Here is a 14,203-nt window from a genome sequence, read left to right as displayed (position 1 = left end):
AATTACCTGGAAAACATATTTTAGAAACCACACTTGTTTCTGAAGTGTGTGGCATGTCTGTTTACTCCTAATATGTCTACAAAGTGGTTTCCTAGCAGAAACGGTCAGTAAGGGACCTGTTCAACGGAAAGCTTGTTAATACAGAATGGTGATAGAGACTCAGGAAAGCAGAGCCAGTGTTAGTGTGTCCATCATTGTTCTCCTAACACCATTTCATTGCCCAGCAGTGAGTCTGTAATCTCATTCTCGACCGTAAAACTGCTCCTCAGGGACTGAACAGCCATTATCCGCTGGAGGAAACTGTTTTGGCTGAGAACGATTCATGCGAGCTTGGAAAACAAACAAAACCGATACTCTTATTTTGTTAGCGGATTACAACCAAGATTTTAGCAGTAATTGACTAGTGATTCTTATCTGTTTGTTTATTTGATGACTTTTGTACACTTGACGGTACCAGTATACTAAAGCCTGTTTGATCTTTTTAGACCCTGCAGGTGCTGGTTCACGGTGAGGGTCCCGACGTGACCCCTGTCAAAGTCCTGAACTGTGACAGCATCTCCCAAGTGAAGGAGAAGATCATCGAGCAAGTGTACAGGAATCTGCCCTACTCCCAGAGACCCACGGTGGACAGCGTCGCACTCGGTTAGACCTCGCATACATTTGAATTTCCTTACCACCCAGCACTTATGATTCATTACAGCAGGAACATTTCCAAAAGCTTCTAAACTTTATGAAAGTAACACGCATAAATAGCTCTCTTTATTAACAACGTGCTGCATTTAAAGGAATTGGAGGAAGACGCGCTTAATCCCGGCTCTGCACAGATAGCGGTTTGATTAATGGTGGGATTTTGTGCATGTCGGTCTGCACTCCTGCAGTTCTTAATGAGTTGTTCTTCCAAATGTGCTGAATTGTTAAAGCCGATGTCTCGCATCATCCATCAGACAGACGAATCTGGTTAAAAAGAAGTAGTGTAGGGAAAAACCAGCCAGGGATTTTCTTTTTCTCAGGTTGTCAAGTGTAATTCGTGCCTAGTTTGTTGGTTTTTTTTCCCTCCTTCATAACGTGTTGTAAGACATTACTTTCTCTTCTTGCCACAGAGTGGCGCCCTGGCTCTACAGGGCAGATCCTGTCTGATCTGGACTTGACATCACAGAAAGAGGGAAGGTGGAAACGAATCAACACGCTGGCCCATTACAATGTGAGTATTTGCATAAGTGCTTCCTGTCAGAAACTGAAAAATGATGGCTCTCTTATGTTTCTCACTGATTAATGTTGTCTTGAAGAGCACATCACTGTGCTATAATTGACAGTGTATTAAAATGATTTGATTTGTGATTAACTCAGTTTTTTTGTAGTTAATGCATTTTTTTATGTTATTATTTGTTGTTTTATTTTATTTTATTACAGGCCTTTATTTAATTATATATTGATATTCTGTATTATTTTATTAAACGAAATACAATACCACTATATATTTACAATACTATTATAAAATATTGTATTTTTATATATCAAAATTATTATATATATTATAAATATTCATACTAATAATTTTACTATTATTATTATTATTATTATTATTATTATATTATTACAAATGTTTTTTAATAAGAAATTCTCTCTACTTGTCAATCTTTTTGTGATGTCTTATTTATTAAAGGCATAAAAAAAGAACTACATATTTAAGTAATCGGATGTAAAAATAAGTTAATTTTGAAAATATGCTTCCTTATTATTTCTTGTTAAAATTAAAACTAATACCATTTTGTGTCTGAATTGATGGTTATCTATTGTATTCTGTGTGTGTGTGTGTGTGTGTGTGTGTGTTTGTGTTAGGTGAGGGATTGTGCCACCCTTGTCTTGTCTAGAGTTCTGCACACCCAGCAGTCTTTCGACCAGAATCAAGACAACCACGAAGAAAGTTAGTGACTTTGAAGTGTATTGAAGTCTTAAATTACTACCACCAATTGTGTTTTAATGACACCAGTGCATTGCTTCTTATTGATCCCCTTAATAGTCCAAAACATATTGACAGAATGAATGAAATCTTCTGGTGCACTAAATGAAGAGTAAAGTAGAACTGAATCCAAGCTAATGGACCGAATAAGTGTTTCAAATAACTGTTCTCCACACAGGAAGAGCAATCAGTCCTTCAATTGTGCTTGTTTTATGTTGAACAGGAAATGCTTTGCTGGAGGACGATAAAGTATTTCACCTGGTGAGACCAGCGGATGAGCTTGACGAAGTGAAATCAAAGAGGGGGAGTATGAAAGACAAGGCCACGACGAAAGCCATCACTGAGATTTACCTGACCAGACTGCTCTCTATGAAGGTATAGTAGACTGAATATTTGCTTGTACATTTGAACATTTCATTCACATTTCACACTTGAATTTGATTGGAAACGACTGAGGTGAATTGGAAAGCAATGTGCTGTGCTTTTGTTACAGGGCACACTGCAGCAGTTTGTGGATGATTTCTTCCGCAGCGTGTTGTGTCCCGGGACTGTGGTTCCACCTGCAGTCAAGTACTTCTTTGACTTCTTGGATGAACAAGCTCTAAAACATGACAATGTTGATGAAGAGACCATTCACATTTGGAAGACCAACAGGTATGAAACACTGTTAAAACTGTTTAACACTCAACAGTTCTGAACATTCCCTGCTTAAAAGAATCATTCACTAAAAATGAAAAATTCTGTCTTCAATTTACTCTTTCATGCCATGTCACTCCAAACTGTTAACTTTCTTTCTTCAGGAGTTTCACTGACTTTCATTGTAAACAATGAGACATTTTTCCAAAATATAGGCCCTATGTATTTTTTAAATAATTCATGGTAAATTAACATATATTATTATATATTATTATATTATATATTATATTATATTATATTATATTAAACATTTTATTTAAATTATATATGTATTTATATACTGTATAAATAATGTATTTTATAATAACAATTGTAAATTCCCTGCCTTATATTATATTATATTATATTATATTATATTATATTATATTATATTATATTATATTATATTATATTATATTATATTGTTATATATTTAAATGTAATTTTTTATAATAACAATTGATTGTAAATTCAGTGAACATTATGCTGGTTGTGAGGTCTTGCAATTTAAAAATAACTTTCACATTTGTGACCCTGGACCACAAAACCAGTCACATGAATAAGTAAGCTTTCCATTGATGTATGGTTTGTTAGGATATGACAATATTTGGCCGAGATACAACTATTTGAAAATCTGGAATCTGAGGGTGCAAAAAAAAAATCGAAACAGAGAGAAAATCGCCTTTAAAGTTGTCAATTTATCTTCGTGATTGTGCTTCATTCAAAATGTTTTATATATTTATGGTAGGAAATTTACAGAATATCTTCATGGAACATGATCTTTAATGATTTTTGACATAAAAGAAAAATCGCTAGTTACGTATGTAACTGTGGTTCTGTGAATTCTGGATGACCGCCAGAGGCAGTGTAAACACTATGGATAATCGCTGCGCCAGCTAAGATAGGTCGAGTAAATATACCAACAAAGTCACGTTGCGTGACGTATGCTGAGCCCTGGAGGATTATAGGCTACAGTAGCTCAGCAATCTACCTCGGTACGCCTTTCTCGCGCATTCCGAGTGACTGAGAACTCTGGCGGTCATCCAGAATTCACAGAACCACAGTTACATACGTAACTAGCGTTCTGTTTCATTCTTACTGACCGCCAGAGGCAGTGTAAACACTATGGATGACACATACCAACATAGTCATGAGGAATGCCACCCACCTGATGATTTAAGGCCGCTCCAGAAGAACCGCAGAACTAACGGCATGATGAGCAGCAACGTTGACCTTATAAAACCGGGCAAACGTGCATGGAGAAGCCCAGGTTGCAGCAGTGCAGATATCCACCAGGGGAACTCCTCTAAAAACAGCCCATGAAGATGAGATGGCCCTAGTGGAATGGCAAGTTAGTCCACAGGGCAAAGGTCTTCCTGCTGCCTTGTAGGCCAACGTAATTGTCTCCACTATCCAGTTCGACAACCTTTGCTTCGACACTGGAGCACCTTTCTTCACACCACCATAGCAGACAAATAGCTGGTCTGACTGTCTAATCTGAGCAGTAGAGTTCACATAATATTTCAAGGCACGGACAGGGCACAAAAGTTGGGCACTTAGATCAGACTCTGAAGAAGTCTGAAAAGAGGCCAGTTCGATATGCTGATTTATGAACTGAGGAAGAAGAACCTTCGGAAGAAAAGAAGGATTTGGTCGTAGAACCACCCCGGAGTCATCCGGTAACCAACGCAAACATAGTTTGTCAACAGACAGTGCGTGCAACTCACTAACTCGTTTTGCAGTAGCAATAGCTAACAAAAAAGAAGTCTTCAAAGACAGCCATTTAATGTCAATGCTTTGCAAGGGCTCAAACTGGGGTGAGCCCAGGAAATCAAGCACGAGTGACAAATCCCACACAGGAAAATGAGGATTCCGAGCAGGGTTCAGACGGCGTGCACCCTTCAGAAAACTGCAGACAAGACTGTGAGAGCCAAGAGAAGATCCACCAACTGGAACATGATATGCAGAAATAGCAGCAACGTACACTTTCAGCGTAGAAGCTGCTTTTCCTTCTTCCAGTAAACGTTGAAGAAATCTTAAAATACTCGGAATGCCACACGTTGCAGGAACGAGTCCTTGTTCCTCACACCATGCAGAAAAAAGCTTCCAACGAGAAGCATAAATCTGCCGTGTGGAAGAAGCCCTAGCATTAGAGATGGTGTGAATAACAGCAGGATCACAATGCTCCAGGGAAGGGTTTAGCCCAATGGCCAGACCCAAAGCTGCAGACGAGCCGGGTTCGGGTGCCAAACACTGGCCTCCAGTTGGGAGAGGAGGTCCTTTCTGGGGGGAAGCTTCCAAGGGTTTCCCGTCAGAAGTCTCAGCAACAAAGGAAACCATGGTCTGGCTGGCCACCGAGGTGCCACAAGTAACACTCTGTGTTTGCGCAGGGAGATCCTGTGCAATGTCTCCCACAACAGAGGGATAGGAGGAAACGCATACAGCAGGCAGTTCGGCCATTCGTGAGACAGTGCATCCTGGCCCAAAGGACTGGACACTTCTGTCCTTGCAAACCATAATCGGCAGTGGGTGTTCGTCTCTGAAGCAAAGAGATCCACCTCTGCTCTTCCAAATCTTAGCCAGATCTCCTGGACTACAACTGGATGAAGCCTCCATTCTCCTGGATGTACTTGATCCCTGGAAAGAGCATCTGCTGTCTGATTGCATACTCCTGGAATATGAGCTGCTCTCAGTGAAGCGAGTCGTGGCTGACACCATGTCAGAATCTCGTGAGTTAACCGTAGAGACCTGCGGGATCTTGTGCCGCCCTGGTGGTTCAGATGGAACACTGTTGAGGTATTGTCGGACCGAACGAGAACATGGCGGCCTGCCAGAACCGGCATGAAGTACTTTAGGGCCAAAAACACCGCCCTCAGCTCTAGCAGGTTGATATGTTCTGTGGCCTGGATCGGTGTCCAACGCCCGCAAATACCTCTCCGATTCCACGTTGCCCCCCATCCTGTGAGGGAAGCATCTGTTGTGACCAACTCCCGACGAGAGGAAACAACACCCAGTGTCACCCCCGCCTTCAGAAACTCTAACTGTCTCCACCGCTTCAACGCACATATGCAACGGTGAGAAATGATAACCAGTCGATGGCGGTGCCTGGTGGGATCTAGCCGCAGACTGTTGTTCCATAACTGGAGTGGTCTGAGGTGGAGTAGACCCAGGGGGATCACCACAGTAGCCGCTGTTAACATGCCTATCAGTCGTAGGACCACCTCGTACTGTAAAGACACTCCCGGGCGAAAGCGAGCCAAAAGTTGCAGAATGTTTGTCACACGTTCCTGAGACAGGGTGGCAGACATTAGACAGGAATTCAGGGTCATTCCTATGAACGTAGTGGTCTGTGATGGAATCAGACGGCTCTTTTTCTCGTTCACAGAAAACCCTAGCTTCTGCACATGACTCAAAAGCATTCTGGAGTCTTGTACTGCCTGCCGCTCTGTTGGGGCACAGACAAGCCAGTCGTCCAAATAAGGAAGGATGCGCATACCTCTCATCCAAAGAGGAGACAGAGCTGCGCTCACACACCTTGTAAAGACGCGAGGAGCAAGGGAAAGGCCGAAGGGTAGTACTTTGAATTGGTAAGCTTGATTCCGAAAACTGAAACGTAGAAACTTCCTGTGATGTACAGCAATTGGGACGTGAAAGTATGCGTCTTTCAGGTCGACACTTACAAACCAATCGTCTGCAGTCACAGACCGAAGAACGTCGGCTGTGCGCAGCATTCGAAAAGGAAGGACCTTCAGGAACAAATTCAGAAACCTCAGGTCGAGAATTGGACGGAAACCACCGTCCTTCTTTGGAACAAGAAAATATGTTGAATAGAACCCGTCTCCCTGAACGAGGGGATGGACCTTTTCTATGGCTCCTTTCTCTAACAGTGAACGAATTTCCAGAGAGAGAGCCTTTGCGCGAACCGCATCTCTGACAATTGTAGGAACAATTTTTGAGAATCCGGGAGGCCGGCGTCGAAACTGTAGAGTATATCCCCTGCTCAGAGTCTCCAGCACCCAGGGGTCTGCTGTGTTTGATCTCCAGTACTCCAACTGATCTATAGAAAAACGATCGACCGCCGGCCTGACTGTCTCAGGCTTTATGTGTGCGATTTTTTGTGTTTGCAGGGGGGCGCTGACGGGGTCCCCCTGGAAATGGTCGATGAGGTGGGCGAAAAACTCTTGCATCTCCAGGAACACGAGGTCTCTGAGGGGGCTGTGACTGAGGTGTAGCGTGTCGTCGGAAACGTTGCTCCATTGGGGCATAGTGCTGTCGGGTCTGAACCGCTGGCATCCTAAACGTAGGGTTGCGCTGCACCTGTGTTAGTTGGCGAGTGGCTTCAGACAATTTAACTCTTTTTTCTAACAGTTCCGGAACATTTGGACCGAAAAGATGCCCGGGAACAAAAGGAAGGTCTCTCAATGTCTTTTTACAGTCCTCCGGCAGTCGTGCTTGGGCAAGCCACACCTGACGGCGGGCAGCCAGAAGCGTGGCTGTTAGATTACCCAGTTCGCGGGTCACATGGCCTGTAGTCAACAGAGCAGTTTGCAGAAATTGTGAAACCGAGGGATCCGCATTTGCCGGTTCAAGCGTACTGGTGGTAGCAAGGAGTAACTGGCAGATTGTATTTTCTGCTCGGGCAATGTAGGCAACTGACTCATATGCCTTTTTAAGTAAGGAATCCGTACGACCGCATTGCGCACTGGGACATCGTACGTTCCCACGTAGAGCCTCATCAGGAGACACCACCAAAGCTGCCACAGGCTGCTCAATTTCCGGAGCGCGACCCACCCCGATAGAATCTGCTCCAGCCATGGATGCTAGCATTCGAGCAGTCTTTGGGCGCCGCTTAGGCGGACCAGAACCGGTGAGAGCATCTGAGAATTCAGCCACAAAATCCTTACATGGTGGCATGGCAAAAGAGGTTGAAGCTGTGGTCTGTCTGAAAAACACATTTGTTTGGGCAGATTGTGCAGGTGACTCATCAAGTCCCAAACGAGCAACTGCCATTCGAAGCACAGCCAAAGTATCATCGGAGGAGGGCTGGGCCTGTCCAGACGACTGAACAGACCCCCCACTAGACCCCTCTGCTGCTGGGTAACCAGTGAGAACAGCCTGAGGTGAAGGTTGTGCAGCAACCTTCAAAGTATCCCCATGATCGTGAAAAAATGAATCTGAAGCACTTGTAGAAAGCACATCGAACTCAGAATGATGGGAAAAACAAGGGGAGACAAGAGACTCTTCCCGACTTTGAACATTTTCATCCTCCTGTGTCATCTTTACAGGCGGAGCACATGTGACAGGCTGAAGCGAGTGAAGCAGGCGTTTCAGCTCCGCCATCTCAGAAGAAAGTGCCGATACCGTCATAGAAAGTGAGCCTTTTTCAACATGTGAATGTACATCGTCTCGCGATTTGGCCTTTTTAGATGGGAGGGGAGCACCAGCTGCCGCCGAGGCACGGCGTTTTCGAGTGCGCGAAGGGGCTACATCTACCTGCCCAAGTTTCACCGTTGAATTAGGGTCTAACTCGGCAAGACGGAGCTGTCGTTCCGACATAGGCAAAAGGCTACAGTGCATGCACGGGTCCGTGAGAGCCTCTCGCAGATGTTGAACGCCCAAACACGACGGGCAGATGTCATGACCGTCGTCAGGGAGAAGATGATTAGGGCACAGCTTACAAGCCATTGGGAAACCAGTGGCGATCGAGCTGTTAGCCATCATTACTCGCTAACACCCTCGGTGAACCGTAAGGTTAAGTTAAGCGGAATGAAAATAATAATAAATAAATAAAATAATTACCTCGGTGAACCGACAGGTAATATTCAACAAGTAAAAGAAAATATTAAGCGTTTAAAATGGTCGGCGGATAGAACCGAGGAACCATAAAGGTAAAATGCATTCGAGGAAAGAAAACAACACTCCGAGAAAACGTTACGTTAGATCAACGGGAGACCGTTAATATAGGTGCAGTAAACACACGCCACCGGATTGCACCGAGAGGCACAAGTGTTACCGATAAAGTGATATAACTCACCAAGTGTTGTAAAGTAATCCAAAATCTTGTAGATGCGCGCTGTCACAGCTTGTGAGGACGAATCTCGCTGCTCTAATAAGCTGCACTTGACAGCGCGAAAATATCCAATCCAATACAATGAATAGAACCTATCTCAAAGAGGCGAGAAAGCGAAAGAGGTAGATTGCTGAGCTACTGTAGCCTATAATCCTCCAGGGCTCAGCATACGTCACGCAACGTGACTTTGTTGGTATATTTACTCGACCTATCTTAGCTGGCGCAGCGATTATCCATAGTGTTTACACTGCCTCTGGCGGTCAGTAAGAATGAAACAGAACTATCATTTTGACCCATACTGTGTGTTGTTGACTATTGCCACACATATTCCCGTGCGACTTGTGACTGGTTTTGTGATCCAGGGTCACATTTAATTAAAAGCACACTGCCTAACATTTGGGGTAAATTACAGTACATATCCATTTATAGCTAGTCACTTGTTCACATACAACTAACCACGAAATTCCAGTTCTCACAATAAAAAGAACAAACCATCCTAAGAGATTTGAAAACACTGGAGGGAAATTATCCTAACTCTTGGCAGATTAAATTATCTGGGCTTTAAGCTTTGATAAAAAATTCACAGTGTGTCTTGTTGAATGAGCAGAGAGATTGACAGGTCAGGTCTGCATCAGCGTGCTCGACGTACTCTTTTCTCTGTTGCTCCCCCTCTCTCATCCACTGCCATCAGCAGCTCATTAAATTACCCTTCTCATTATTGTTTTGCAGTAGAACAGTGACTGCTGGGTAAGTCACGAACAAGGTTTTGATTTATTTTCAAGGGTTTGTTCTAAGTCAAGGCCAACGGGACTGGTATTGACTCAGTATGGATTGCCCAGTGCCTCTGGGACGCTGTTATAATAAAATCTCATTCCAAAAACTCTGAGATACAGTAACTATTTTCTAACAAATGATGGTCTTTAATTGAATGAGGAGGTGCGGATACAGGCACTAGATCAAGGGATTAAAAACAGCTCTGGAGGAATGAAGATAAAGCTATTACAATCCTTTAAACAAAAACACAATGCCTTAGTTAAAATTAAAATGGCATTTCTATTCAGTAGAGGGTTTGTTGTGGTTGTCTTCATTAAGCTGGATTGATTGGTACTCCGAGCTTAATTTGACAGGTAGACTTTAGATGAAAACCTTGGTTTGTCATCTTGATTTTGTTTTGTTTTACTGGCAAAATGGACAATTTTTATACTAATTTGTGAAAACAATGTCCACAGTAATCGATTGTCGAGTTCACACGCGTGATCATAGGTACTAAACCTATGCGCGTGAACTCGACAATCGATTACTGTGGACTTCGACCGAAAACAGGATGTAAATACAGGTATGTGCGCTGGCTGAATAAACATCATTTTTTATATATTTCTTTCACATCTACTGCAGTCAGATTCACCCGCGTTCATTCAGAAGGAATCACCCACATGACCTGTGCACTTGTAATGACACATCAAGGATGTTAAGAGGCTAAAAGCAGGTTTAAAACTTGCCCCATTGAAGTCAACAGGGTGCAAATTTTAAAACGAGGATAACACAGTGTAGGCAACACCGATTTTTGTCGTTGTTCTCTGTACTGACAGCACTCCAAATGTACAAAAAATGAGCTCAATGTTAAAATTGACCGGAGTTCTCCTTTAAATTGTATATTTTTTTTATATATATTTTAATTTTGTTGTTTTTATTTGTTTTGCATGTGGTTGTTGTTTTTTGTTTTGTGGAATTACACATTTAAATGTTGATAACATTTTTTTTTTTAAATACATTTTTATTTAGTTTTGTCCTTGCAAGTCATTTAATAAGAATTTATCTTCAAAGAAATTGATGTATCGGCTGTGTGTGTGTATTTCTGCAGTTTGCCTCTACGGTTCTGGGTGAACATTTTGAAAAACCCTCACTTCATGTTTGACGTTCATGTGACGGAAGTGGTGGACGCCTCTCTGTCTGTCATCGCCCAGACCTTCATGGATGCCTGCACCAAGAGTGAGCACAAACTTACCCGGGTGAGCAGCAACGTTTGAAGATGTACTTTATCAATCCTATAATGTCATCTTGGCTTTCTGTCTCATGTTCCCTTTCTTGATCTCTCTTTCACAGGAGTCCCCCAGCAACAAACTGCTTTATGCAAAGGAAATCTCCACTTACAAGAAGATGGTTGATGAGTAGGTTTCTATTCTGTTCAACGGTTTGTACATATATAATCACAGAAAAAGTAACCATGTTCTCTTTGCTCTTCAGTTATTACAAAGGCATCCGGCAGATGGTTCCAGTCAGTGACCAAGACATGAACACGCACCTTGCAGAGATTTCACGTGTATGTTTATTTTATTCGTTTTTATTTTATTTTATATATATATATATATATATATATATATATATATATATATATATATATATATATATAGTCATTTTTATTTAATGTCGTTTCTATTTTATTTTGTTATATTTAGTCATTTTTATCTTTTTTTTACTTTTTTTTTTTTACTTTATGTAATTTCTATTTTGTTTTATGTTGTATTTTGTCCATTTTATATTTCATTTAATTTTGTTTTATTTTTATTATATACTTTGTCATTTTTATTTTTTGTAATTGTTTTATTATAATATATTTTGTAATTTTATATTTTGATTAATTTTATTTTGTTTTATTCTTATTTCCGATTTTACTTTTTTATATTTTGTAATTTATATATATATATAATTTATTTAATAATAATGAATAATTTATTAATATATGTATTTATTTCTACATTTTTCAGTCATTTATTTAATTTAATTTATTTATTTTGTGTAATTTTATATTTCATTTAATTTGATCGAATGCATGTTATGGTAAATAACAGATTTGACATTTTATCTTTCTCCAGTCTCACACAGATAAGTTAAACACCCAGGTTGCATTGCACCAACTTTACCAGTATGCCAGCAAGTACTACGACGGGGTAGGTGTTATTACACATCAGAGTATGTGAGCGAGGCGACGGTCATTTCCATACCGACTCGCATCCTCTGCTACACATATTTCTTGCTTGAGGTCAATGAGTAACACAGCACAAATATCTGTCTCTTTCTTGCCTTGCCACCCGTAGATCATCTCGTCGCTGGAGGATGACCCTGCCGCCCAGAGCAAACAGCTGACCCTCAGACTGCAGCAGATCGCCGCTGCGCTGGAGAATAAAGTGACCGACCTTTAGTGTCCGGGAGCCCAGACTTGAAATAGGAGACGGAAGTGCCACTAAGTCCAAGACGCAGCTCAATTTAATGGGCTCAAAAATAAGAACATCCCTTCTGGAGGACTCTCTGGTTGATGGAGCCTCTGCTCCGGCGAGTGAAAGAAAAAGCGAGGTGGAACACAGACTATTAGCGGACCCTTCCTTTCCTCATGGCTTTCAGCTTTGCTCTTGATTCAGTGGGACCAATATAAACTCTGAGCTGAGGGGAACATCACAAATGTTGCTGAAATTGAAAACTCACTATGGTACTTCTCAGATCAGCACCTGCACAATGAAAGCATTTTTTTTTTTTTTTTTTTTTTGTTCTGCTATGCCAATAATCAGATGTTCGGTATATTCTACCTGTGTAGATGAAATAAAATAGTATTATATGTAAATATATTTTTACACTTGAGGCAGCGAGAGAGAGGCTTTAGACAGAACAAATTGATTATTGTTTCTGTGGAAGAGCACCGTTTTGTTTTCCTGTGTATTTTAAGTGCCACTTTCATTCCTGTGCAGTGATTATGTCACATCCTGTGGGTTCTTTGACGCCATTGGCTCACGGTTCTGTTTGTGGTAGCACTATCGATTTGTATTGGTGTCCGTGATGCTGATGTCCGAGCCAGTGCTTCTTTTGTCCCTCCCAAAATTTTTTTTATTGTATTTTACTGGTGATTGCGTACAATAATGTCATTGAGTCAATTTCCAATTCAACCACTGTTCAAAAGAACAGAGGCCATTATTGCAGAGCGACTGTCCAAGTCTCAAAAACACAGCAAGCACATTTGATCCACGACATGCAGACACTCAGAACAAAGGCAGAGGAAGCTTTAATCTCCCGTTCCTTTGGTGTCTGATCCAGCAGTTGCATTTTTATGTTTTGTACCATCTTTGCTTTTATATATGTGCACTTCGACACACAGCTTGCCTTATTTTATGACACAATTATGATTTTTGTATTTTAAATCAACAATACAAGACCGATTCAATCAAGGAAGTTTACATTGCTGGTTGCCTTTCTTAAAAAGAAGTGTAACACACGAATGGTAGAGAATTAACTTTGAATGTGATAACGAAATGCGAACGAACGTGACTTTCTCAGCGTTTGCCTTAACAGCAATAGTTTGGACTGAGCGACTCATATGCCAATTAAATCATGATATCATAGAATGAATTGAATTCAGTTTAATGGTACTGTTTTAATTTTGGGGGAAAAAAATGTTTTCTTTTAAAAAAATTAATAAATTTGTTTTATTTAGAGCTTACCAAAGTTGAATTTTTTTTTTTCGCAGCTGTCCGCAACCATCTAATGCATCTGTTGTTTTATATGTATCAAATTATTTAGTTTAAAGTGTGATTTAATTGATAAAATATATATATATATAGAGAGAGAGAGAGAAAATGGTAAGGCAGCTGATGGTAATCTTAATCTGTCGTCAAACCTTTTTTGGTAATTTGTGAATGGTACGATTTTCCTACCTGTATGTTCTGACTCAATTGTGCCAAACACTGCACACTCTTAATGACAAAAGAATAATGTGGACTGTATTGTTTAGTCATGAACTTTACTAGTGGGAGTGACTCGTGTTGCCTTTAGGTAGGCGGTGACAAAGTCACTCTGCAGCCAATCAGAGGCTGGCACCGCCCATTCTGAGCATGATGGACCCAACAGGAAATGCCTTTGAACTGTAAATATAGCCAACTGCCAAGATTTCATATTCTTTTCTCCTTTTTCTCGCTGTTCCTGCCAGTTCTCCTGTGTTGTCTAGCTACTGTGTCAATGGCTTATTGTAAAGCTTCTTGTTTGCCTTTCTTTACCAGGTAGTGCCTTACAAATACGAGTAATAATGATCAGTTGTGTGGTGATTGTGTCTGCATTAAAAATTGCAATAGGGACCGTAGTTATGTTTCTCTGTTTTTGTACAATAACTGTTCTATACATTTTTAAATGTGTATGTTGGCCTGTTATATTGTGTTATACACTTATATTTTCTAATATATCCCTGGTCTGAAATCTGAACGCCCTAGAACCAAACCAAGAGATACTTGCAAGCATCCTGATGAGGATCCTGCAACTCTAGATACATCTTTATAGATGACGTCAGTGATGAGGTAAGAATCAGGTGATCATTTTTCTTAATTTGTTTTAATGATCAGTCAATTTAAACAGTCGTTTCATTGTCATGGTTGGTAAAGACCCATTAATACTAACTAGTAATAAATAGTCCTTATTGAATCAGCAGTTTTAGTGGTCCATGCACTAATAAATGTTTGCTT

General features: G+C 40.9%; 1 protein-coding gene across 2 annotated transcripts in view; it reads left to right on the top strand.

Moving 5' to 3' along the window:
- Positions 1-13,827, top strand: part of plxnb2a.1 (plexin b2a, tandem duplicate 1) — a 107,348-nt gene extending 93,521 nt beyond the window's left edge. For both annotated transcript variants that reach the window (XM_084406941.1, XM_084406940.1), the window contains 10 exons: positions 486-642; positions 1,101-1,201; positions 1,840-1,924; positions 2,184-2,335; positions 2,454-2,614; positions 10,567-10,714; positions 10,809-10,873; positions 10,950-11,025; positions 11,579-11,653; positions 11,801-13,827. In XM_084406941.1, the coding sequence (XP_084263067.1) occupies positions 486-642; positions 1,101-1,201; positions 1,840-1,924; positions 2,184-2,335; positions 2,454-2,614; positions 10,567-10,714; positions 10,809-10,873; positions 10,950-11,025; positions 11,579-11,653; positions 11,801-11,905 (1,125 nt within the window). In that variant the 3' untranslated portion in view covers positions 11,906-13,827. The remainder of the gene's footprint in view (positions 1-485; positions 643-1,100; positions 1,202-1,839; positions 1,925-2,183; positions 2,336-2,453; positions 2,615-10,566; positions 10,715-10,808; positions 10,874-10,949; positions 11,026-11,578; positions 11,654-11,800) is intronic.
- The last annotated feature ends 376 nt before the right edge of the window (positions 13,828-14,203 follow it).

This window comes from Rutilus rutilus, assembly GCF_951802725.1.
Source record: "Rutilus rutilus genome assembly, chromosome: 4".
Classification (NCBI taxonomy): Eukaryota; Metazoa; Chordata; class Actinopteri; order Cypriniformes; family Leuciscidae; genus Rutilus; species Rutilus rutilus.
Note: the sequence above shows the minus strand (reverse complement) of the source record. Positions and strands in the feature narration are given on the sequence as shown.